At 39.9% G+C, this 26,896-nt stretch overlaps 3 protein-coding genes across 6 annotated transcripts; all 3 read right to left on the bottom strand.

The window, feature by feature from the left end:
* Positions 1-1,395: 1,395 nt before the first annotated feature.
* LOC130176170 (spexin prohormone 2-like) lies at positions 1,396-3,682 on the bottom strand. Its single transcript, XM_056387107.1, has 5 exons — positions 3,659-3,682; positions 3,427-3,501; positions 3,296-3,344; positions 2,412-2,489; positions 1,396-1,974 (listed from the first exon to the last, which is right to left on the bottom strand). The coding sequence occupies exons 1-5, from the start codon at positions 3,680-3,682 to the stop codon at positions 1,883-1,885; spliced, it is 318 nt and encodes a 105-aa protein (XP_056243082.1). The 3' UTR covers positions 1,396-1,882.
* Positions 3,422-19,388, bottom strand: tesmin (testis expressed metallothionein like protein). Of its 4 annotated transcripts, XM_056387615.1 has the most exons (7): positions 18,961-19,388; positions 17,494-17,565; positions 17,088-17,190; positions 13,105-13,242; positions 11,370-11,467; positions 4,428-4,588; positions 3,422-3,501 (listed from the first exon to the last, which is right to left on the bottom strand). In XM_056387615.1, the coding sequence occupies exons 1-6, from the start codon at positions 18,984-18,986 to the stop codon at positions 4,462-4,464; spliced, it is 564 nt and encodes a 187-aa protein (XP_056243590.1). In that variant the 5' UTR covers positions 18,987-19,388; the 3' UTR covers positions 3,422-3,501; positions 4,428-4,461. The 4 variants fall into 4 exon arrangements, with proteins under 4 accessions (XP_056243590.1, XP_056243592.1, XP_056243588.1 ...); XM_056387617.1 differs by lacking the exon at positions 3,422-3,501 and having other exon boundaries at positions 4,512-4,595; XM_056387613.1 differs by lacking the exons at positions 3,422-3,501; positions 4,428-4,588 and adding an exon at positions 9,412-9,982.
* LOC130176169 (uncharacterized) lies at positions 19,333-24,919 on the bottom strand. Its single transcript, XM_056387106.1, has 7 exons — positions 24,795-24,919; positions 22,938-23,182; positions 22,619-22,708; positions 21,972-22,062; positions 21,773-21,877; positions 20,112-20,235; positions 19,333-19,436 (listed from the first exon to the last, which is right to left on the bottom strand). Exons 2-7 carry the CDS (start codon positions 23,165-23,167, stop codon positions 19,333-19,335), a joined length of 744 nt encoding a protein of 247 aa, XP_056243081.1. The 5' UTR covers positions 23,168-23,182; positions 24,795-24,919.
* Between the last annotated feature and the right edge of the window lie 1,977 nt (positions 24,920-26,896).

Below are 26,896 nucleotides of genomic sequence, written 5' to 3'. Positions count from 1 at the left end.
TCATAAGTTATCAGAGAAACAATCAGAACAAAGGTTAGCATCAATCTCAGCTCCAACTCTTCCCTGAGTCTCTGTCCTCCGTACAGCGTCACTGACTTTAAATGTCAAACTGCTTCATTCAGTGTTTTTAATGGTTAGAATCACCGGGTCTGTTTGATTTCCTGAACCACTGACACTGAAGGAATCCAAACCAGGAGGAATGGTGATGTAGACGACAACTCCCATGATCCCACACTACTTTATGACATCACCCAGAAGTTACAGACTGTTGTGTTCGAGGATCATTGGTTTGGAATGGCACTTCATGTGGCCGACCCTTCACACGAGCACATGAACAGAGTGAGCGAGTAGGTGGATTTGAATCTCAGAAGGTGAAGACAAGGTTAAGTTCACACCCACTCCCTCCCTTCCTCCCCGCTGATGGAAAAAAGATGAAATGTCTAAAGTGGCTCCAGCAGCAGAGTGATGAAACTTCTCAGGGTTGGTCTGGAGAGAAATGTGATAAGTCCAAACAGAGGTGATATCCGTTACAGGATTAGCTAAACCAAGCACTGCTGCTGTTTGTTTTACTGAGGCTAATAGAGACTGTTTATATGGCTGGAGGAAATGGGGCTTGGAGCGGTGGAGGTGGTGGAGGTGGTGGAGGGGACAGAGGGGTCACAGTGTTCAGATGGAGGCTCTCTGGCAGACAGCTTCCAGGATGAATGAACACAGAGTGCGGACAGACGGCTGCGTCCGTATGCGTATCTGACGTAGAGCATAACTCAGCCTGCTAACACACACACATGTATGGAACACATGTAAAATGATGTAAATATGATGTTATGTAAATATTGTAGTTGATATATGATCATGTCTGATGGATGAGAACGTCTCTTGGTGGTGGAGATATGTTTTGACCTTATGAAGTAGAGAAGCCTGACATGTTGGTACGTATCTGCCCCCACCCTCCCGCCCCACACAGTGTTGAGTAAAGGCAGTAACGCTGCAGTGTTCCAAGTAATATGATACTAATAGCCTATATCTAATGAGGGCAGATAAAGATGTGCTCAGTCAGCCGTCACATGCAGGTGGGAACATTAGCAGGTTAATGGGAAATTATATTTCATCTAGCTGCATTTTGATGCCACTAAATATTACACTTCACATCACTACTTTGTTCACAAATGCCTTTCATCAGCGTAAACTATGGATAACATCTAAATCGATATTAAGGACATAGATAATTAAACACAGCTATGAAATAAATGCTGAAATAATTAAATTAAGTGATAAATGTGGGGATATGCAAATAGATGTGAATGTAATTAAATAAATAGCTATATAAATGAATAAATAAATGAATGAATTGCTTTTATTCAAGAAATTACATTTTTATTAATAGTGGTGCAACAGCACAGCTCTGTATTTATTTATTTATCTAGTAATGATTCAGATGGCCTTCCATAGTTAACTAAGAGTTCAGTTCTGTGTGGACAGGTTTCATGTTATCTACTGCTGCTCTCTGGTGGACACACTGACACACTGCAGCCAGACAGACAGAGACAACAGAGATGTAAAGACCATGTTCATCATTTATTCAGAACATTTTGTCTCATTCTGTTCAGTTTTATATACAGCAACCTGGAATCTGTACAAAGCGCGCACACACAGATTATTCATGAGTTAAAAATACAAAGAAAAAAACGTAACAACTCACAGAGGAAACTGTAAAACAATAAACAATCCTTCACTCTCTGTAGAAACACAGAAAGTATTCATGTAAAACTGCTGATGGGCGGGTCGTAGCACCTCTTGTGTCTCTGCCTGTCGCATTCAATAGAAACTGGAGCCTGATTGTGATGAACTCAAGTGTGTGTGAAGTGTTGGTGTGCAGACGCTCTCATCTTTCCTGGAGGTAGTGGATCAGGACTTTCTCTGAGCTCACGATGTGACTGGGTTTACTGATGTCCAGTGACTGCAGCCTCTGAATGCCTGCACACACACACACACACACACACACACACACACACACACACACACACACACACACACACACACACACACACACACACACACACACACACACACACACACATATATATAAAATATAAAGCACAACTCAGAGTTGATAAACACAAAACACTGAGACATCTCTAGGTTTAAAAAACTGCACCAATGAAAACGTTTGGGAACTTGCAAACTGAAGTGCACGGTCGACCAAACCTTTTACATGAAGCATAAATGCTTCATTGTTTTTATTTCATCTATACAGTGGAAACAGTTTCACTACATTTGTTGTTGTCTTGATGAAAATACACTGTCCAGTCCATATATATATATGTATATATATATATACATACATTATATAAATGTATATATATATGTATCAGTGTGTGAGCGTGATGAGTGTGTGTGAAGTGGTCCTGTACCTCTGAGAACTGCATACCAGCCCTGCAGACCCTGCTTCAGGACACTGCCGTCCTCCTCTGAGACAAACCTCCTGCCATCTGCAGACAGAGCAGCAGAGAGAGGGTTAAACCGACACGCCGCCGTCTGACAGCGGCCTGCTGTTAGATCTCTGTGAGAGCGGGACACTTCCAGGACTTAACATCTGACAACTGATCAATTCTTGTGGCTTTTCTCTAAACCTGAGATCAATGACACATGAAACGCAGAGTTCACACACCCAGTCCGTCCTATTACTGTTACATGATCAGACGGACAAGAAACACAATCCCAGCTGCTCGGATGGAGGCGCTGTGGTCTGTGTCCACATATTTCCAGTTTACACCTCTTTCTTCTGCACCATTTGTTGCTGTTGTTGTTTTTATTGTTGTTGTTGTCTTTAGATTGCTTTTACCTGGGAATTTGGGCCCAGGGATTGAACCATCAACCCAGGGGTCAGCAGCCGACCTGCTCTACCACCTGAGTCCTGACCCCCGCTCCTGCACCATGCACGTTACACAAACTGTGTGGACATCTTTGTGGCTAAGTGAGTGAGTCTGGATTTGCTGCCTTGGCTGAGGCTGTTCAGCTCCTCAACTCCCAACCATCCCACTGTCCCCCACTGTCTGTCACACAGCTAACCTTTATCAAAATGTGTGCAGTCAGTTATTTATGTGTACAGTTATTCATTTGCTTTGTGATGTCATTCTCCCATGTTGTTATTGTTACTGTCTTTCTCATTATAATATCACAGGTTTTGTTTTGCACCACTGAATTGAATTGAATTGGATCACACCCTGATTGACCGTGTGGAAGGTGATGAGTGGTGACATCATCAGCAGAGAGTCAGCTCTGTGTTCACACTCACGTTTCCCCTTCAGGTACATCATGGACTGAGGACCCCAGTGGACGTTGAGCTGAGGAACACACATGACAACAGTTTGCTGTGGGTGTGTTACAGGAGACCGATGGAAACTGTGAGTGGATGGTGAGTTTTACCTTCTGTGTATGACAGCATACAACCAGCAGGGAGATGACTACAGTACATGTCCAGACAGCTGTGGCTTTTATCTTCTGGAACAAGAACAAACACACAAACAAGACACGTCACAGACCCTGTGGTCTCAGGGCTCAGGGCTGACTGCAGCTCAACACCCCACCTTCTGACCACACCTGGGAGCTGAAAGGTCGGGGCGCAGATGAGCTGCAGCAAGTCCCCAGTTCAACTCACAGCCAGCTGGACCATCTGCTGCATGTCATTCCCAGACTCTTTCCCTGCATTTCCTGTCTGTCTCCACTGCTGTTGTCTAATAAAGGCGTACAATAATAATAATAAAAAACAGCTCACACTACATCTCTAACTCACCCCTCCTGTGCTGTACTGCTGAACCTGAGCACTAATGTACAGTAGCTGTGTTGAGTACTTTGTGTACTGGATACAATTCATACAGTACACACACACTAACATATGGTACATGTGCGCACGAAGACACACAGGTCTCCTTTGTTTTCCTTGGATGTTGTATCCTGCCCTGTAGCCTAATATAATATCTTTTTTTTGTTATATTAGAATAGTATATTCTAATATAATATAATATATTATACCATAATATATTATACTATATTATATTATAATATAATTTACATGTTGTATAAAAATAATATCAAATGATGAATAAAAAAGTAGCAAATGAATAACTACACAACCTAAATAATAATTATTCAAATAACACAGAGTATATTAAGAGTATTAACATCATTATGAATGTTAATTACTCTGCAGAAAGAAAAATTCTCATGGTTGTCATACATAAATCATAGTAGCTGTCTTTAGTGAATTGGTCAGTTGGTCAATAACAAACTAATTTAAACTAATTCAAGTAAATACATTTCAAATGTTATAAACCTTTTAGAAAAACGTTTCTGCTTCGACAGTTTTAAAGACAGAAACACATTTGACTCGGTATAAAAAGTTGAAAACATGCACTTGTTTCACTCACCATGTCTGCTGCAGCGAGAGCAGCCGCTCCAGTCTCAGCATGTGTGTGTGTGTGTGTGTGTTTCAGAGCGTTCCCGGCTGCTTATATCCCCCATCAGCAGCAGCAGCAGCAGGAACAGGTTCGATCCTGCTCCCTGTGAGGCCTGGCAGGACTCCTGTTTACTAGAGGCTCAAAAACAGCACAAAAACACAGGCTGACGTCACGGCCGTGATCTGCACCGAGGAACATCAATAGTATGGAGCCGCGGTGTGATTCCTCTGTGTTTGTGTGTGACTCTGTCCCACTGAGTAACGGTGTTTTATGTTGCTGCTGTTTTTATTTCCATTACAGGTTTCCCAGTATCAGGAAAAGCTGAGTATCACTGATCATCCACTGCCTTCATCATCCATCTCTGCAGTCTGTTGTAGTCTAATGAGCTGGGTCTGGTTCCTGCTGGACTACATATACTATAGACATGAAGAGTATGACCTGCCGCTGGGCCCTGGGACACAGATTTGCTGCTGGACGTATACTGACCTCAACTATAAGGAGTAAGATCTTTTGACACAGGGCCCACCAACCAGACAGGAGCACAAACTCAGCAAAGAAAAAAGGAGTAAATCTGAGGCCCCCGGGGGCCTTGGGTGTTTTGCTATGGTGGCCCCGACAGCTCAGCGCACTGTAACACAAGAAAACACTGCATGTGTTTAATTGTATATTAAAGCTGCAAGCAGAGACCCCTGACCTGCTGTGAACTCCGGGGGCCACTTGTTGTTTCCGACCAGACCATTTTCACCAGACCATGAAAAGGTCATGCAAATCAAATGAAGTTGTAACTCAATGGTTACTTCCTGTTTTCAGGAGGTGGCGGTATGACATCATAGTAGAATGCAGATGCCTTCAGACTTTCATCAAACATGTGAAGTTTTCCTATATGCCCATGGTAGGAATAATAGTAAGTAATAAATGGTGACGTGTTTTACACTTTACAATAAGGCTCCTTTTACCTGCTCTAAATGTCAGTAACTGATGAATAAATGGTTGTAAAGGTGAGATGAAGAAACATGAAGATGAATCACAGAGATGTGAACAGTGGGACAAAGGATGGGTGAGCAGTTCACCAGGTAAAGGAAGGTTCCCACCTGTGTTCTAGCTGGATAATAAAGTCCTGAAGAAGAGAGCAACCAGCAGAAAGCATCTCCATGTTAATCTGCACTGAGCAGAACAATGTGATCAGCAGCTGTGAGTAGAATGAGGACGGCTGCTGATACATGTACAGGTGAACAACACAGCCACGGCCTCAGAGCATGAATCTGCTCATTTGATATGATCATGTGATCTGCCAGAATTTGATCTGTCAAATGAAACTTGTTACTAGTAACTGAACAAACATGTGAAGAAGCAGGAGCTACAAATGCTGATGATGGAGAAAACAAAGGAAGCTCAGTAACTAACGAGACATGAGGCTGAACAGTACAGAGACATGTGGGCTCACTATTTGGCAAGCAACAGGTCACTGCAGTCAAAAAGTCAAAATAATCTCCTCTAACTACTTCTCCTCGACCTCGACTGAAATCGTCTTGAGGTCAAGGAAAGATGTTGAAGGAGAATTCATAAGGACTTAGGAAAAGACAATTGCGGTGCAGAGAGAATCTGACGGCTTTTTTTTTAAAACTAACTTTATTTATAACACATGGAGGGTAAATCCTCCTTTAACCACAAAAACGGAGCAGACAGGATTGAAATGTTGAAAAAGATGACATGAAAGGAATATACAAATAGAGAAAGCTGAACTGGTAAAATAATAATTTAATAGAAATACGGATGTGAGCTAAAGATCAGAATAAATTATATTCAGACACAAGTATAAAGAGTTTCCTGTCATAGGCACCTTTGACATTTTGATACATTTGTTAAGTAGAGAAAATTCATTTTTAGTGCTTCACACGAGAGATTTAGTGAAATGACATTTATGTATAGACTGCAGTATTTTGTTATGATGATGATACTCTTAACTACAAATTCAGTATATTTGTTTTTCATGATGAAAGAAATCTATATTCATAGATTTGGGCTTCAGTCGATCAGACCAGGATTTCCATCAGTTCTGGATCATCTCACAAACATAAAACAGCTGCTCTGTTGTTCCTACATTTATGGGTCTACTGTTGTGAAACTACAATGGTGCATTGCTTTAAATGTTGCTGCAGCAAGGAATTGTGGGACAGCCTTTTCCTTTCCTTTCATAAAGGAAGCTCCAGTGTTTCCTATGCTAAAGGAGATAAGATAGGAAGCACTCCTCATCATTTAGAGATTTCGAGGAACCTTTTAGGAACCTTCCTAAGCAAAAAAGACTTGGCAGCCTTGGCCTTTTTATCCAATGTGTTAGAACAGCTCATAAATGATTTATAAAGTGCTAACAATACCATTAATAAACTAGTTATAAACCTTTAATAAATCCTTTACAAGGGGAGTCTTGTTGTAAAGTGGTGCCCAGTGGCCACCTCTGTAGAGTCCGCTGACAATGTGCCAGTGTGTGTGTGAGGTCAGAGGTTTACACTTACATTAAAGGGGAGAGCAGGAATGATGTCAGAACATTTCATAGAAATTTAGAGAATTGTGTTGTACAAAGAGGAAACTTCAGATTGGGAGCCGCACAAGACAAAAGTCACGGGGTTATTGAAGTTAGAGCTTAGTCATACGTCTATGACAGTATTCACACTGCACACGCTCAGTCTCCACACATAACAAACCTGTTCATGAGCTCCAGACTGGAGTGTGATGGAGTCACAACGTTTTTTTTCTTTAGAAAACTGGTTGAATTCTGTGAAGTTTATTAATTCAAGTCATCAACAAGTCAGAGAACATTAAGTTGAACTCATGTTCTGAAATCTGAACATAGAAGACATTTTACACAGTTGTATGAGCTCACAGTGCAGCAGTAGAACAGTGTTCCGCAGACACAGGTCTCAGTTCAGTTTTATTCTCCACAGTGAACAGCCAGAGTATCTGTGCTAAACTACAAACATCTGATCACAGCGGCTGGACCTGCAGACAGAGAGCTCAGTAAGAGAACAGGAGGAGTCACAGCAGGTGAGCTCACCTGAAGAGGTCTGCACACAGACAGTTAAACAGGTTAAATGCACTTTACTGAAGCATCAACACTGAGTTCGTTTACAGTTAACAGATGAATTTGCACAAAACCGTTTGTCTATTCTGCTTCACACAGACACAAGATGAAAACTTAACACTATGATAAACTATTGCATGTGTTGTATCAAAATGTGGGCAAACAACTGACAACAACGAAAATCTTTAAGTAAGTATCCAAAATAGTAGGAAAATGGTTGAACTACACATTACGACAATACAACTTTATATATTTATGAGAAATAAAAACATGACTTTGAAACTGCTCGTTTCTCCACTAGAACACGTCTAGAACCATGAAAGATGACATGGATCACATCATCAACAGGTTCGTCTCAGACTCAGAGGAACGTACCTCTTCTGAGGACGGCAAGGATGAACCCTCTGCTGACTGTCTCACCCAACAGAAGTTGGGTGGAGGACTACGTGGAGGATGAGGACCTGACACCAGACCCCTCTCTGTCCTCCATCAGTCAGATCTCTTCCAGCCAGTGTCTCTGCGTCAAGGAGACTGAGACTCAGACCAGAGTGAGTCTTTCCCTCATGTACTCCCAAAATGCATGAATGCCATGTATTGTGAAGTAGATCTGCTGCTTGAATGACAAATAGAGGAGCCAAAATGATGTCAGGGGATGAATGACATTGAACTACCAATCCTGTAGTTACTTGTGTCAAGCTTTAGCAAATTCAGCTGCCTGTCCGGTTTGTTGACAGAATCAAAGAACCACTGTGCTGAGCAGATTTTGTAGTAAGGACAAAATCGCTCACTCCACCCTTGGTAAAGACGCCGGTGATCAGATGAGAAAAGAAAAGTCACGGAGGTTCAGATCTCGGTGACCTCAATGGTGGGTACGGCCGTGACTATACTATACTGCATTAATAATTCAACCGAATACCAGAGGAATGTGAATAAGTCATGTAGCAGCAGCAGCCGCTGAGAGACACTAGGCTGAAACAAGCTGACACTAGGCTGATACTAGGCTGAAACCAGCTGATACTAGACTGAAACCAGCTGATACTAGGCTAAAACCAGCTGACACTAGAATGAAACCAGCTGATACTAGAATGAAACCTGCTGATACAAGACTGAAACCAGCTAACACTAGACTGAAACCAGCTGATACAAGACTGAAACCAGCTAACACTAGACTGAAACCAGCTGACACTAGGCTAAAACCAGCTGACACTAGAATGAAACCAGCTGATGCTAGAATGAAATCAGCTAACACTAGACTGAAACCAGCTGATACTAGACTGAAACCAGCTGATACAAGACTGAAACCAGCTGACACTAGGCTAAAACCAGCTGATACTAGACTGAAACCAGCTGATACTAGACTGAAATCAGCTGACACTAGGCTAAAACCAGCTGACACCAGGCTAAAAACCAGCTGACACTAGCCTGAAACCTGCTGATACTAGACTGAAACAAGCTGATACTAGACTAAAACTGGCTGACATTAGACAGAAATGATCTGACACTAGACTGAAACTGGCTGATGCTAGACTGAATGATAATACACCGCAGTCCAGCCAGATACCAGGTCCTGGTCTTGTTTCATGAAAAGAACTGATATTCTGAAAATGTCAATATGAAGTGGTTTGTGGTTTAGACCAGTGTGTGGTAGGTAAGAAAATAAATTTGTACAAACATCAAATGTAACTCAATACTTTTATTTTGGAATCTCTTCAGACTAGAAATTACATAAATCTCAAAGTTGATCTTAAAATAAATAAATTCATTTGAATTATTTTCAATATCCAAAAACAGAATACGTAACACAAATTAGAGAAGAAGAATAAATAAATTTAATAGTAAATAAGTTGATGAATTGACATGTACAGATTAGTCAGTTCATGTTTTGTTATTTCTAAAGTACAAAAGGCAGTGACTGATACCTATTGTATAAACTAGTCCTTCCACATTGACTGTGAATGTTGGAATAAGAACCAGCACAGCCACACTGCTCTAAATTAATCATACAGTCTTTGCTGTATTAACGATAGAACAATACTACTGGAAGTTCATGTCACTGAGGAGCACATAACAGATCCTCAGTTTTATTTTAACCAGTGAATCTTTCCACAAACAGAACATAGAACTTCAAACTTAAAGCTTGTATATAAACTGATATGATGAAGCTGTAAAATTAAAGAAATTGTGTGTGAGCTTTGATCGTTGTTTTGTGTATTGCTTTTGTCATGTGACAGGCTTCAGACTCCACAGAATTATTCTGAAGTCTCAATACGTATTGTACTTGAACATGGCCTTGACAATCTGAGTGAGACAGTGACCGAACTCATCTAGGACCATGTGCTCAGCCTGAGCGGGGCTCTGGTCCTCCCTCTCCGCCTCCTCAGCCTGGGCCAGTAGACAGCCGCACACAGCCTGCACCACAGCGGGGGTTATCACTGACACAGGCCATCTGAACACACACACACACACACACACACACACACTAACTTCTTGGGTAACATCACACTAGGTGTAATCAGTGAAGCAGAGGGGGTGGGATTTGATCACCTCAGATTCAGGAAAATGGTCACTTCCATCCTGCATCTTACTTTTCTGTTTCACTAAACTCTCTTAACTGGACAATCCTGTTGTAAATGTTTAATTTTAACTTGATGAGTTACCACCTGAACATCTTCATAAATGCCCTGATTGGAAGAATTGGTCAGAGAGGAATTTTAGAATGAAGTTTTCAGTAGCACCCGTCTGTCGTGTTAAAGTTGCTGCATTACATGTTAATACTAACTCAACATTTCCTGTAACTGTTTCAAATTAAAAGCCCTCTAGTGTTTCATTAGACAGAAACCCTCTATTTCCTAACAGGGCTTTTATTGTTGTGCTGCAGTAAGAGTATTGTCTCATTTCCTACTGCTGGTGGCTCTGTTGTTTAAATGATATTAAGATCTGCTAGTTTCTTTAGAAGTTACCAATGACTTTCTCCCTCCCTCTTTCCTGCTCTCTCTGATCCATGTATCTTATGTTTAGTTATTCCTCTGCTTCCTTAATAATAATGATACACGGAATGAAAGTAGTTTATTTGCTGTAATCGAGGCGAGATTCAGTGTATTGGAAGCGCTCCTCCTCTTCCCCATAGTTCCCGAGCAGCCGGGAAACCATAGAGAGGTTCAGACTGCCCAGAACAAGAGGTGTAGGTTAGTACCCGTACAGAGTCTAGCCATGTACCAGGTTTATATCCAGTTTTGTTCGAAAAAAGTCTCTAAATATAGTTACAGATGTTGGCAACAGGTTGGCAACACTGCAGCTGTAAACACCACCTTCATAGAACCTGTTTGTACCAATTCACTTTGAAAGTGCAACAACCAATGGGGAAACTGCACTTGGTTGACCAGTGGTGGAAATATGATCACGATACTCAATTACTCACAAATTATATATAGAATTTTGACTGGAAACACAAGCGGAACGTTAGGTTTGTGTTTCCAGTCTGTTTGGCTGTCGGAGAACATGATGTGCAAGTTTAACGCCACATATCTTTCACTGCACGTTATTGTCATGTTTTTAATCAAAGTATTTCCCGACATCACTTTTCCTGGTCATGGCTGCCATGGTGCACGTCACGCCAACTGAGTTGAACTAATGTAGCCAAAATCAACACGTGTGTATCTACATAACAAAAAAAAATTGCATGAGAAAACTGGTGTATACAACAAATTACATTAAATCACTTTTACATGCCAAATGAGAATGAATGTGTGTTCACATGGTTCTTGTTTGAGATTAATTTTAGAGATTTAAAGCAGCTGAGATGTAGAATGATGTGCAGTGTCAAACTGACTCACTTGTCCTTGATAGTTTTCTCTTTGAGGCCCATTTCAGAGCCACCATCATAGTTCCTGCAGCCAACACATTTACAGCTGGAGGTACACATGATGTTCGCCTGCACACAAACACACACACAGATTAACTCACTCTGAAAAAACTGTAGAAGAAAATAAATGTGAGCATGTGTGAAAGTGACAGAAATGAATAAAAATGTTTGTAGTAGCTAAAGAAAATATGAATAATTTATGTGAAATTTAGTCAAAATTCACGTGTGAAGTCTTGAGTAATGGCTAAAAATACATTTTTGAAGTCACCGTGACCTTGACATTTGACCTTTGGCCACCAAAATCTAATTAGTTCATCCTTGAGTCAAAGTGGACATTTGTGCCAAATGTGAAGAAGTTCCATCAAGGCGTTATGAGACATCACGTCCACAAGAATGGGACCGGCGGATGTACGGAGTGCACTTTTGCCAGCGCAGTGGCATAAAAACGGCCAATTCCCACATCAACCTCAGCTAATGAGACATTGACTCATGTTGTATGTATTCAGAGTGAGTAGTTTTTATTACTTAAACAAAGTTATATCTTCCAGTAGTTGGAGCCAGTAGAAGGAGAGTAACATGAGAACATATTCACATCAATAGCACTGGATTAAAATATGCAGCCTCCACTATTTTTTCAAAGTCTGGCAAAAAAAGTTAATCATGGCCAATCACAAGTACCACCTCAAAGGAGAATAAAGCCCTGTTTGGACAGTGGGCTGATCAGTCTGCAGTCAGTCAGTCTGAATGCAGCCTTTGGTTTCAGCACTCAGGCTACATCCACACTAATACATTTTAGTTTTAAAACTCATCACTTTTACGTTCACACACTACCCTGGACTTAGGAAACTCTGCTGGACCTGTTTTATTTTGAAAACTCTGGGGTTGTGTTTTATTTTGAAAACTTTGGAGTTGCGTTGTAGTCTGGACGACAGAAACTGAGACCTTTGGAAACGATGACGTAGACACGCACTCTCTCCTGATTGGCTCTCATCAGCCTGGACTACCAGTGGTGAATACAACATGATAATGAATATTAGTGTTACTGACCTTGTTGTCTTTGCTAGCAGCTGCTGCTCAGTTACATTCTGTATTTTAATGCTACAACTGTTTTTGCTGTTGCTCTTTCAGAGTATTTTCTGTAACTAACTGTAAAGGAGACAATGTAAGGTACTTCTTGTTAACGCCAGCTCCTAAATGCTCAGTGTAAATGAATGGTCATGTGATGCGTTCTTGTCTGGACGGAGATCATTTTAGTTTTAAAAACTAGAATCACCTCCTCGTGGTTGCGTCCTCCACTCAGACTAGTTTCAGGTTACATCCCTGTTTATCCAGAGTCATAGAAAATATTTAAGATTTGTGTGAAATCTTGTCATAATAGCTGTGTGAAGTTTCAAATTATGGCTAAAAAGTGTTTTCTGAGGCCACACTGACATTGACCTTTGACCACCAAAATCTAATCCGTTCCTCCTTGAGTCCAAGTGAATGCTTTTACCAAATTTGAAAAGTTTCCGTCAAGGCGTATTGTGTCCATGAGAATGGGAAGGCGGGACGGACAACACATAAAAAATAAGCCTCCAGCTCTGACTGTTGCTGGTGCGAAGGAATAATGAAAATGTGTGGATGTAGCCTGAGACCTTGTGGCTGCCACTTATGAGTGTGTGAGTGTGTGTGTTTGTTTGTGTGTGTGTGTGTGTGTGTGTGTGTACCTCATAGCACTCGCAGTAGTTCTTAAGGCAGTTGGAGCGTTTGCAGTTGCAGCCTTTATTGTGCCAACCTTTGACCTCTCCTGACTTCCCACCAGCGATCTTAGGCCTGAAGGCATCTGGGTTACGACCTAAACACGACTACAGAACAGAAACACCAGTGATGATTAGAGAACGATCTATTAAGACTGGTAATATTCCTCAACCAGTGATACACGTCTACAGATTGTCACATTAAAGTATAAAAGTTGTATAGTATATAATGCCAACTAAGAAAAACATGACAGGCATTCAGGTGTCAGAGCACATGACACTAAGACAAGTCTTCACTGGGAACTGTCAATGGTACAATATGAATATCTAAAGACAAAGGTGGAGGCAGAGATTAGCATCCAGCACTATTTTCTCTTTCTGTTTCTGAAGTGCTTTCAGTGGATACTGAGTCTGTGTTGCACCCGTTGTTTTTTTTGTTTGTTTTTTTTTTTTACATCAGCCCACACACACCTGTCCTGTTTTCAGTGTTTTCCAAGTGTCACCGCACACTACAGTTGCTCAATGTTGAAATGTAAATGACCTGGAGCTGTGTGACCCAGCTGTGCCATATAAAGATGACATAAAACATTATCCAAACATTACGAGTGTTAATTATGTGGATCAGCTATTCAGCTCTATAGTATTGGGCACTGATTCTGAAAAGACATGGTGAATTTTATTGATTATACTTTTTAAAAAAAGTGAAATTCCATTGAAAGACAAAAACCCAACTATTTGGAGGTGACTGAGAAAATGACTGTATTAGTAATAATTTGGGTGAAGTGACAGAGAGGATGGTGCTAATGGAGAGGAAAAATTGAATCTCCATAAAGCTTTAAGTTCCACAACACCATAATACCCCAAATAATTAATATACAGCAGGGTAAATATGCTGTCTGCCGTGTTGACACAATCTTTTTATCAGCTGAATTTATGATTTTCTAAACACTTCAGCTCCATGTGTAATGCTAGATTTCTCTGACTACAGTACACACACTAAATGTGTAAACATGGTCAATTTTTTTCATTTTTACTTCCTGTTGCCACATTTTGTTTACTTTAATGATTGATTGATGACAACAGAAAAAAACATATTTAAAGGAAGATGAAATATCCCAACAACTGTGGTGGAGCTCAGGACTGAGGACAGCCGCTGTGTAACTGATGATTTCTGCAGCTTATAAACTGTGAATGTGTGTGACAGCTGATCTGTCTGAAGTGTAGAAAAGCTCTGAATTTTCCCTTACAGCCTGACTGATCCCGTCTCCGTGTCGGGGTTAATTAATAATTATAATGTAACAGCTGTTCCACGTGTGTAAATGCACAGCACCTCTCTCACATTGGATACGTTCATATCGACCAAGCTGCTGTGTGATGGCTGCAGATATTCAAAGATAGAAGCTGCAAACAGCTGGAGGCAACACACAAGACTTCAGCTCCTGTCAGTGTTTAGGTAAAACCCTGATTACACTGGCATGAGGAGATATTATCTCTTACAGACTCCGTCTTTATCACATTTCAAAATGTAACAGATGTGAAACTGTTGTGCACAGCTGTGTGGTGTGACTTTTCCACCGGGTGGGGCTACGGCCCTGGGCAGGTAGCTCTGTGAGCATGTAGTGTACAGTCTAGCACAGAGCCAGCTGCTGGTGGCTAGTGATTTCTATAAGGTTTAAATAATCTTTTTTACAATTATCACCACAGTACCACAATGATCCATGCATGTTTTGGTTGCCTTCAAGAGGTAAATGTTATGTAATAATGACGCAACATTAATAATAACATTAATAACAATAATAATAATTGCTAATGTTATTAAAGTCCTGTGTGTGAAGATGGTGGAAAAGAACCAGAATTTTCTCTGACAGCCTGACAGAGCCAGAACGTGATGCAGCAGCTTACTGTGGACGTTACAGTAAACAGCAAAACTAAAAACTGTAGTTATAGGTCTGACTCTTATTTTGAAGGTGAATGTACAAGGTGGAGATGGTGTTTGTGTGTATCTGTCGATGTGCTTGCATGGTGGTAGAAACTGCCTAAGTTTGACCATCAAAAGAACTTTGAAGTTGTCAGGACCAGGAAAATGACCTCAAAACAATGGTTTCAAACTAAAATTTGACAACCGTAGAGAGATGGTTGTGTACACACACACACACACACACACACACACACACACACACACACACACACACACACACACACACACACACACACACACACACACACAGTGTTGATTTGCCTTAGAGTTGCTCTAACAGCTGAGAGTAAAAAGGGTAAGAGGTAAATCAGTCTAATTAGCCAACCAGAATCAGCTTTATTCATTTCTGCCCAAAAACTGCTGAGTCACTAGCATCTGCTTACACAAAGGTTGCTACGGTTACTGGGGCGCTCACGGGGAGGGTGGAAATACACACACACACACACACACACCACACGCACACACAGACACACACATATACATACATATATATATACACACATATACATATATATACATATGTATATATATGTATATATATGTATATATATATATATATATAAGTTAAAGATATGAGCATGGGACCGGCAAACTGCTCAAGATGACGCACTCCTACGTATGTTGCTAATGTACACCCAAACGTAACAATAATAGTTTTATCTCCATTATCTTGTTTTCATAATCGTTGGAAGCCAGAATATTAATGGAAAATAAAATTAGATCAATGATCCCGCCCTATTTAAGGTCAGGGTGATGGTTGTTTGTCATGTGATGTTTGTGGTTAGACCTCTATGAAGTTAAAGTAAGTCAATACACTGTCCTCACAAGTGACAAAAAGAGTGTGTGTTACACACAGCTGAGTGTGAGAGAAAGCGTGTCTCCCTGTGAGTGTTTTCCAGTAACTGTGCTGCTGAATCAGATCCACTAATAGTGTGACACCCATCACCTTGGCTGAAACACCTATTAGGGTGATCAGTGCTGTCAACTTGACTCACCATGTCCATCTGCTGCAGATCAAACAGCAGCAGCCAGCAACAGCCGGCTCACACAGCAGTCAGCCATTCTAAAGCATCCCACAGACGGATAATTATATGTATCACCAGTATCACTGTCACTATCAGCTCCCTGCTGCACTTTGCAGATATTGAATGTACTTTTCCTTTTGTCTTTGTCACTGATGTTTTTATCTGATACTTGTTACGGTGCACGGTGAGAGGGGCCTCTGGTTCCAGAAGTGTTTCTCAGAGTGATAATCTTTAGCTCCTTCCCATTAGCAGTGCATGTGATAGAGTTTTAAGTTCTGTGATGCTTCTTGTCAAAATACACTTTCGACACAAGCTTGTATCTTACATTTTATTATAGTTTAATCATGTGGACAGGAGTGAAAAAGAGTTTCATACTGATTCTCAAACTGTGAATCACATGATATCTGTTTGTAGGAAAAATGAATGCAACCAGGAGAACCGGAAATAGCTCCTCCCACTATTGCGTTATCAACTAATTAATATTGACTTATTTATAAATGATTTCTTTAACTTCTAAACTTTACATTGCTTTATTTTCACATTGATTTCAGTTTGTAAAAGACCAGTGGTTGTTTATAATTGGATTCGTTCATTAATTTGATATGATTTGTGCGTTGGTCCTTCATTCATCATTCATTCATTTTATCATTCACTGACATTCATGTTATTTCAATAAAGGTGTCACTGCATACTTATTCAACGTTATTATTTTTCTATTATTAGTTGTAGTTGGTTACTAATGTGGTGATCTAAGTTGGGTCCTAATGTTAAGATTGGCAATCATATATCAATGTTTTCATGCTGTTTTATTTAGTCTCTTTTCATTCATTAGCTGCTTCATTTATTTTATTCAAATATTTTCTGGCATATAACAGACTTACTGTAAAGCACTTCTGCCATACAAATACATCATTAAAGTTTAATATGTGTTTAACAGAAGCAATGCAAACCTTAATGGCCTTGTGCCGCTTCATCTCATGCTCTACATTGTTGTGGCAGTTAGAGCAGTCACAGTTGTTGCACATTACTCCATTGGCAAAACACTCACAGTAGCTGAAAGAGACAGTCACACACAGATACGTATTAAACTCCATAAAATGACATCATAATTTCAAGTGTGTGTGTGTGTGTGTGTGTGTGTGTGTGTGTGTGTGTGTGTGTGTGTGTGTGCGTGTGTATGTGTGTGTGCTTTCTGCCTCTCTTGTGCAAATTTGATGGAAATAGAGAAAGAGACAAAGGTAATTTGACAGTTTAGTTAAAAACTAAATCTTCAGTAAATATCCCTTACAGTGAGAAGTTGGTAGTTGCTCTTTCACAGTGTTAGATACAAATGAAGTGCAAAGATGGTCTACTCACAGTTTGAGGCACTGGGATCTGGTACAGTGACAGGGTTTCCTGGACTTTGATTCACACAAACTTCCAACAGCTCTAGAGGGATAAGAGAAGAGAATACAGTATAACTGTGTTTCAAGTCCACATTATATAAGCTCAATGTACCGTATAACACTACTATCTGCTACTGAGTACTGACATGTTGATACATACGAATACATTGAACTACAATCACTGCCTCCACCAACCAGTCAAGTTGCAGGAAATATGTTCTTTGGTTGATGAGTTACAGCGCTGAATAATGAACAGAACATTATAGTGTCACAGTGAAGTTGACCTTTGACTGTTTGGATATAAAATGTCATCACTTTATAATTTTATCCTGTTGGATATTTGTGTTAAATTGTGTTATAATGAGTGTATGAATTATTGAGTTATGGCCAAAGATGTGTTTTGAAAGATCACAGTGACCTTTGACCTGACCACAAAATTCTAATCCGATCATCCCTTGAATCCAAATGAACATTTGCTCCAAACTTGAAGAAATTCCCTCACAGCGTTCCTGAGATATCACATTCACAACAATGGGACGGATGGATGAGAAAACATAAGGACTCCGGCTCTGGCTGTTGCCAGCATGGAGACATACAAACCACAGTGAGCTCTCCTGGTTCATTGTTTCACAATATTCAGGACAATGAGCACACACAGATTATTAGTGAATGTGACCCCACAGTGCCAGTTCCATTATACTACTGATGACTACTGAGTTAGTTTTCTAAGATTTTACAGATGTAAAAATGATCGCTTGACTATCGTCAGCTTTGATAGTGCATAATAATAACTACAGACATTTCACAATGATTTTGAAAAGGTAGCCTAATATATTCATCCTTCTTTTTCAAAATAAAATCCTTTGGTCTTTGTTCACTGTGTCTCAAAGACCTAAATTGTATATTTAACCATAAATGCATGATTTGTAATAGACTGACCATATGAATGGAAAAGTAAATGATCCTGCAGGAGTAGAGAATGAGAATAGAACACAAAACAATTACATGAGAATTGAGTAAATGTATCAATAAATTTCTGCATACTGCACTTTAATGGATCTTTATTTTATTGTTAATTATCTCTTATCTATTTGATAACCTTCTGAAGCACTTCAACTCTTGTTAGTAGATTGCAGCAATACCAATTAAACTTAGATGACTTACCGTAAATATTTTTTTAAGAAATGTGCCTTTATGTGCATTTCTTGTCAAGTCATCAACAAGTTATCCAATTTGAAATTATGGCCAGTTTGCCACTGGGTTACAAGTTTACAAGTTAAATTCATAATAAAACAAACCAAAACCAAAAGGTATGTACTGAAATGTGAGTTTTGCGTACCGTTACACCCCTAACAGTTTGCATGTAGATGTTTCTGTTGTCTTACTCTGTGTAGTGGAGGCAGGAATCACATTTTTGAATCAGTTCCACAGTTCTCACCGTGCTGGAGGGGCTTGAGGCTGCATGTTGGCTGTCTGATCTCTGGACTCATACAGGGGACAAGCTGTCTGGTGGTGCTGGGAGCGATATATATGAATGAATGATTACATTTTTTTTTTGAATTGGAAGGTTTCAATGCTAAGTGGCGTTTTTATTTTGATTGGCTTATGTAGGATCTGAAAATAGTGTTTGATTTTGAGCACAGATAAAGCTAATTTGAGGTGATGGTTTGATTTTGCAAGAAGAGTCAGGGGTTTGGTGAATGTAGTTTGACAATTGAGTTTTGTGTTACAGTTTTGAGAAAAGCATGGAAGGTTTCAAGAAATGTGTTTTAGCAATTGTGAAAAATTGTAAAACATGAATAACACTGAGTCATGGTAAAGACAGAACTGGGGCTGGGGGACAGTTGGTTTCTTGGTTTAAATGGAGCAAACTTTGCTCTCTTACCTGGTTGTGGGTCCCTGACACACTCATTGCTGGTAAATACAAAAGACAAGATGATTACTACAGAAACCTAGATTTAACTACAACATCTGCATTTTCTGAAGAACTACAGTGTGATTGCTGCGAACTGCTGCTGTATCCTTATGGTTCACTGATAAGCACAAAATGTCAAGTTCATCATGGTCAAAACAAGGGACATGAACATATAAGAAAAAATATAGCTATAAAAGTATTAGTCCAATACAACAGCAATAACTGGACACATGGTGGTGCTATCACAATGATTTTTGACTATGTGAAATGTTTCACTATGGGCCAGCTGTCTGTCACGTTTCATTTCTGTAGGACTTACATTTTTCAGATATAAGTGATTTTATGCACTTTTCATTACAAATTATAACGAATATAATTTTCTATTCCCTTGTTTAGAGAGTGGGCATGCAGCAGGCAAACCCAGTACTGCTACTGGTCCCGGGTCATCTGTGACACAGCTGTGTTGGACATTTTATTATTCTACTGTTTAAATGCAAACATTCACTTGTCGAAATGATTTCAGGTTGTGTTTTGTCACTTTTTGAACATTTTCAGCACATCTTAACAACACCGCGATAATAGTGATAACTGTGATCATTTTGATCACTATAGTCATGATGTAACATGTTTGTATTGTTTCATCTCTACCTGGCACAAACTAAACTGAAACCCACCTTTAACCTGACCTGGGCCGTCATCTCTGTGTGGCGGTGCAGACTCCAGGGTGAGGAACACAGGTCCTGGCTCACAGTGGTTAACCAGCACCACCTGTCCACCTCCAGTCACATTACACACCACCTACACAGACAAAGGGAAGACTTGAATTGTTTTATGATCATTTTAAGATTATCATAAAATTATTGGCATCTATTTTGATAATAACTCAAGTCAATTTTAATGCAGAAATACCAAACATTCTCTGTCTTTTTCTCAGCCCTATGTCAGACAGAAAGCAGGTAACTTTGGGTTGTGGACTGTAGACATTTAAGATCACGTTGAACAGTGAGAAACTGTAACAGGTTTTTTCTCTGATAGTTTATAGATTAAAGGATTACTTGAGAAAATAATCCACAAATTAACTCGTGATGAAAATCATCGTTAGCTGTAGCCCTACTTTTATCATCATACTGTGTACTGATCTCATATTATGTATATAGAATATTGTCCTTCTGTAATTCTTTTTTAGTTTTTAGTCATCTGTTTTATTAGTCTATTTAACCACCTCTCTGTCTGTCAATCATGTTCAGATTTTTGCTGAAGAATTAGGGTTAAGTCGTGTTTCTTTTCCCTGTGACCTTTGTAAATTCAATGTCTGCTATTTCTCCGCCTGCTTTTCAGGCATGGAAAATTTTGCACACAAAGATGACCACTGCACAATGAATGACCTTGGAAACTCCAGCTGAATACACCAACCTCTGTGAACATATCTCCAGTTATTGTAAAAAAGTAAAATACATGTAACTGTGATTATGCATAATACTTGAGTAAATGTACTTTGTTACTTTGTACCAGTGGTAGGAGGTTACTGGTTGCCGTCGATCCAGGCATTTACCTTGTTTTTTTTCTGTGCTCCCCTGACATGAACAATAAATTCATTGATGATGTCGCTGACACTGTGTACTGAGCGTCTATGAGCTCCATTAAATTGAAGTCAAGTCAAGTGAGGAACTTCCGCTTTACTTATAAAATTTCATTTTATGCTGCCTCATGTTGATGTCACTACATTTACTTTAAGATTTAAGATACATAATGTATCCACTAACAAAATATGATGCATCACTGTAGATGAAACTACCCAGCAGTACATAAAGTAATCAAAATGATGTTAAAATTAACATTAAAATGATGCTTTCATCTATAATAAAAAGTATCTGTAAGATTTCTCCTCGACTATAGTCTAAAGTCTAATCTGAAAGCTTATTCATTTTCTTAGGTATATATTTTTGGGGGACTTTTTTATGCCTTTATTTGATAGTACAGTAGAGAGACAGGAAATGGGGAGGCAGAGAGGGGGAATGACATGCAGCAAAGGGCCGTCCGATGCAGGACTCGACCCGGGGCCGACTGCAGCGGGGACTGTAGCCTCCACACATGGGGCGCCTGCTTAGAGCACTACGCCACACGACGCCCTAGCTCATTCAATTTCTATAAAACATTGGACATGCATACATGCCAGGGCCGGGTCTACTTCCCTTACAACCAAATTATGAAACCAGTGTCCCTCAGGTTTACATACTAGCAGACAGTATTAGCTGTATTTGAACACAATGAAACTAAACTCAATGAGTCTTACTCATATTTCTGATGGTAGATAGTAGATGATGGTAGAACTTACAGGCTGTGTGATGTGGGATGTGACTTCAGTCAATCCCTCCTGAACCTGCTGATGGTCCATGGCCTGTGGTGGACAGATACTGACGAGAGGAGAGTGCAAGTCCCCCTAAAACACACAAGACACACTCAGACACACACATAAAAACAAACGAGCATTGTATATTGTATACACTTGTATGATTGTAAATGTTTGAGCTCACCGGCATCATGCTGCAGAGAATGGGTTCGTTAGTAAACCAAGGAGCAGAGAACGAGCTGTGATGGCTGCTTTCTGTTGGGCCAGGCACAGGCCTGAGGGAACCAAGGACGCCTGAAGTCACTTTACTGTTCCATACACATCATTCCCCCCCTATGTAGGTCTGCACACACTCAAGCATGGGTCAGACCCCCATGATATTTAATCTTACCTTGTTCGGCCCTGCAACACTGGTATGATTCCAGTACTGAAAAATACTAGAGTCTGTTCATTTAAAGTCTGATCACTTGATGTAGACTAAGTTTATATACGTGATCCAAATTAAAAAGGGACTATGTGTAGAAATGTTACGTGATAACAGCATCCTTCAGATCATTCTGATGATACATGTTTTTGTTTCAAGATACTTAAACAATGCCAGTGAAAGTGTGACATTTCATAAAGCTCTCAGCTCGTTCATCTGTGTCCTTGTGTCATTTTCAACAGTGACACCAGATGGCGCAAAAGTAAAAATAGTAAACTGACTGGCACAAATACTTTACCATTTGTTGAAGAATTGATGTTTACGGGTACCTGACATTTTGTATCAGTTCATGGACCAACATGCTACAGTGGAACACAATCACACACATGAAGTGACTGAGGACTGACCCGGTGAGGAGGTGATACTGACTCGACTGGTCCAGGAGGTAGTCTGGATAAGTCATCTGACACTGAGTGGACTGACATGAACACTGGAACCTGCAATCAATTCATCACACTCAGCCAGGTAACATTTACATCAGCTGTTTACATTTTAGTTAAAGCAGGTGAAACAATGCGTATAGGACATGGATTCCTTCAGGAATTTCTTTTCAAACATATGGAGGGCTCAGGGACTTTATACAACAGTCAACAGTACAGCTCAAACAGGACAAGAATGTATGACCAGTGATTCAGTGGAAATGAAGTGAATGAATGAACATTAAACCTTAAGCTGAGGGGGTCCACCATTCCTGGCTGGATGGTGTGCTGCTGAGGATGGGGGAGTATGAGGGGCACATTGGCATCTGAAGGAGGGCCAGCCCAAAAAGGAGCCCCTGCAGAACCAGGGTGGATATCACTGTCCTTCTCAGAGCCACAGTCTTTAGAAGAAGGGTTGTCAGAGCCATGTTCCTGTTTGCTTTGTGTTGTATTCAGCTCTACAGTAGGGCTATTCATCCTGCCACCATGCACCTGTTTTAATCACAAATTAGTCACATGTAAAGATGGTAATGAATAATGGATTTAGACAGAAATTCACTGCAACTGTCTTTGAAATTAAAGTTTTTCTAGATTGCTAAAACACTAAACGAATGCCATTCTCTGAACCAAATCCTCAGTGGGCTGAACCCATTGTTGCAGATCTCATTTCACCTTTTTGCAAAACTCTTAAGACATTTTCACTCACTGAAACACACTGTGAACTGTGATGCACTCGTGCTGCATAATGGTAACCACAGGTAGCAGAAGTTAAACACAAGTACAGCACAGATGTCATAGCTTACACACAACGACTCAAAACTGTTCACACTTGTTGCTAATGATGTGATGAAACCAATATAAACCAGTTGAGAGTGCACAGGTTGTTGAAGGTTGAAGTTTGAAAAAAACAATGGAGGAAAATAATCTGAGAAGTAGAGGAAGAGGAGGATGAGGAAGAGCAAGACCAAGAACAGTGATTTCAGATGAAATCTGATCAACTGTAATAGACCATGTTCTTGTTCATGGAATGACAGTGAGGAAAGCCGGACAAAGAGACCAACCCTCTGTGGCAGCATAATCAGGAGGTTCAGAGATGAGATCTGGTATAAATATACAGTATATATATTTATACACACAAACACATGTATGACAGTCCAGTAAAGTACAAAGATGCGATACTGAGGCTGAATGAATCACTTCTCGAGTTTGATTTAGCAGTTATGTTAACAGTGTAATGTGCTTTTCATTTGTCTTTGTCCTTTTTGCCTTTTGTGTTCTGAAGTTTTACTGTTTGTAAGTGCTGAATGCAGACATTCAACACTTTATTACCTACTTTAGACAATATTGTAACTGAGTTGTGAAAATAAAAATGACTTTAGTCTATTACAAAGAGTTTCTGGAACTACATACTGTGTTTTCCATTTTTCTATGTAGTGTGTAATGAACGCTCAGTTAGTTTGATTGTGTTTGTGTATGATCTGAAAACAGTGTTTGACTTTGAGCACAGATAAACAGTTTTGAGGTGATTGATTCTTTTAAGAGAAGTCAGAGGTTTGGTGAATCCAGTTGACCATTGGGTTTGGTGTTACAGTTCTGAGAAAAGTGTGAAAGGTTCCACGAATTGTGTTTTAGCAATTGTAAAAAAAAAAAAAAAACTGTGATAAAATCAAATTTACCACTTTAACTCTCATTTCCGTGTCACTGTTATCATTTACCATTGACTTCCTCTACTGACCTTTACTTTACCTTCACCTCTTCCCTACTTCATAACAGTTTACATTACAGCTTCACATCCTCTGTCCCTCGGTCATTCTGCTCTCATTGAGTTTACAAAGTTTCTGTTCGCTTTATTCCTTCCACCAAACAGGTAAGGTAATAGACTTGTTTTTTCTTTGCGACGTTGGCGCTAACCGCAACAGTTAGCATTTAGCTAGCTAGCCTAGCGCTGTCTTGTTCCAACAGTTGGGATTAGCAAAGTCTACATTCTGTTAATTACGTTAGGTAATTGGCGTATCACCCTGTTTCAACAGTTGGCTTCTTTCATTTCATTCATTTTAACTGAGGGACAGCCGTGATAAAAAGAAAATTTAAAAAATGGACTTACATTGGCAGTTTGTTCTCTCCGGACTAATTATGTTAATGTCGTAAAACTGTGATGAGGATGGACCGCGGTTGAATATGTTTCAGTTTCTCGTTTTGACAGAGACTGTGTCAGACGTCTGCGTTTCACTGCTGGTCTCGTCTGACGGACTGCTTCGCAGGTGGATAAATTAAGCGCACCGTTGCTATGGACTACAAACGGAGTGGTACCTTCAAGGATTCAAAGAAGTGTCAAAATTATGAAAACCTGACATGTACCTTCGAAGGCCTAAGCCCTGAACATTCACAGACTTAACTAACGTCAGCCGATCATGAATTGAGTGTGAAAGGCTGCAAGGGTTCAAAATGGTAGAAAGAGGAATGGGACAGCACTTTGTGGCATATCACGTAAAATATGTTGTATAAAATTGTGGGTCGGGGACCTCTTGATTTTCCATTCTTTATTCCCTCCCTTCGCCCCTTGTTTGTAGACAAAATATATTTGATCAGATCTGATGAAAGCAGATTTTGTAATTTATCATCATGCCATCATAAGAGAAATAACTATACATGTTCTGGCTCTGAATCCCCAGTAAGCTCATGAGCTGTCTTCTTTCTTGTAATACTAATGTTAGAAATGAGCTGAAGTATCTGAGCAGCAGCCATGATCAGAGATGCTCCACTTCTTTCATTGATAAGGAAAGGTGCCTCAGTGTTTCCTATCTTATCTCCTTAAGGACTTTCCTTTACGAAAGGAAATGATAAAAAACGCCATCCCACAATTCCTTGCTGCAGCAACATTTAAAGCGATGCACCATTGTAGCTGACCCACAGCCACGCCCACAGCAGACCCGCCTAAATGTAGGAACGACAGAGCAGCTGTTTTGTGTTTGTGGCATGATCTAGAACTTATGAAAATCCTTGTCTGATCTACTGAAGCCCAAACCCATGAGTATAGATGTTTCTCTTCCATTTAACAGTCATCATGAAGAACAAACATATAATCTTTATCATCATCATAACAATCTGTACATAAATGCTGTTCCAAAACTGCTCACTGCACACAAAATTAATTTTCTCTACTTAACAAAAAAGTCAGAACTCTATATAACCTACTTATGTCTGAATACAATTCATGCTGGCCACTTACTCAGCTGCTTGTTTTTATTTAATCATTACTTTAATGCTCAACTCCTTCTATTTGTATAATTCTTTCATGTTTTCATTTCAACATTTCAATCCTGTTTTATTTGTGTTTGTTGTGAGTTAGTTAAAAAAAATCCTAGTGTAAGTGAAGTCAGATTCTTTTCATAAGTCCTTGTGAATTCTCCTTCAGCATCTTTCCTTGACCTCTTGACATTTTCCATGGAGGTCGATGGGAAGTGGTTAGAGAAGGAGATTATTTTGCCTTTTTCGACTGCAGGCCGAACCTCTCCCGCCCTTTGTTGCAAACTTAAACTCATTAAACGTGACTCAGTGTTCAGCATTTTCAGTTATTTTACAGTTTGCCATAGTAATAAGCATAATAATAGAAACAGAGTCTTATTTAAAGTGTGACCAAACCTTAATCTGGATATGCAGCCGGCTCCAGAAGAGTCCTGGTTGTTCCACACTTCTTCATGTCAGAAAGATGGAGACCACTGTTCTTCTCGGGAACATTCACTGTAGCAGAAATGTTTTGAGCCTCGACACAATCCTGTCTCTGAGTTTATTTGTGTTTATTGTTGTAACCATGACAACCGGTCAGGTACGCCTGCCACCATACGGGTGCTATTTCAAGAGACACTCCTATGGGTCGTATCAGAGGTTTGGAACAAACGACCCGTGTGGTTGGTCAGGTTGGAGGAGTGGTTGGAGTTTCCGCAACAGTTCAAATAAAAGCCCTTCATTTCACACATCGACCACATTCAGTCCAGAGCTTAGGTTTGGACCTGGTCCTGTTTCATTACATTTCCTGGAAATGCGGCCTGGGTTACAACAATAATCTGAAACAGATCTACTTCTGTTGATACTTTGTCCAATACAGCAAGTTGCTCAGACTCACTGTTGAGTGGGAGTTCATTTTTACAGTATCATGTACAAGGTGGAACATTTATTCTAATAGATTTTTGTTAAATTGTTAAATTC

This window comes from Seriola aureovittata, chromosome 10 (genome assembly GCF_021018895.1).
Source record: "Seriola aureovittata isolate HTS-2021-v1 ecotype China chromosome 10, ASM2101889v1, whole genome shotgun sequence".
Classification (NCBI taxonomy): domain Eukaryota; kingdom Metazoa; phylum Chordata; class Actinopteri; order Carangiformes; family Carangidae; genus Seriola; species Seriola aureovittata.
This window is presented reverse-complemented; position numbering and strand designations above follow the sequence as displayed.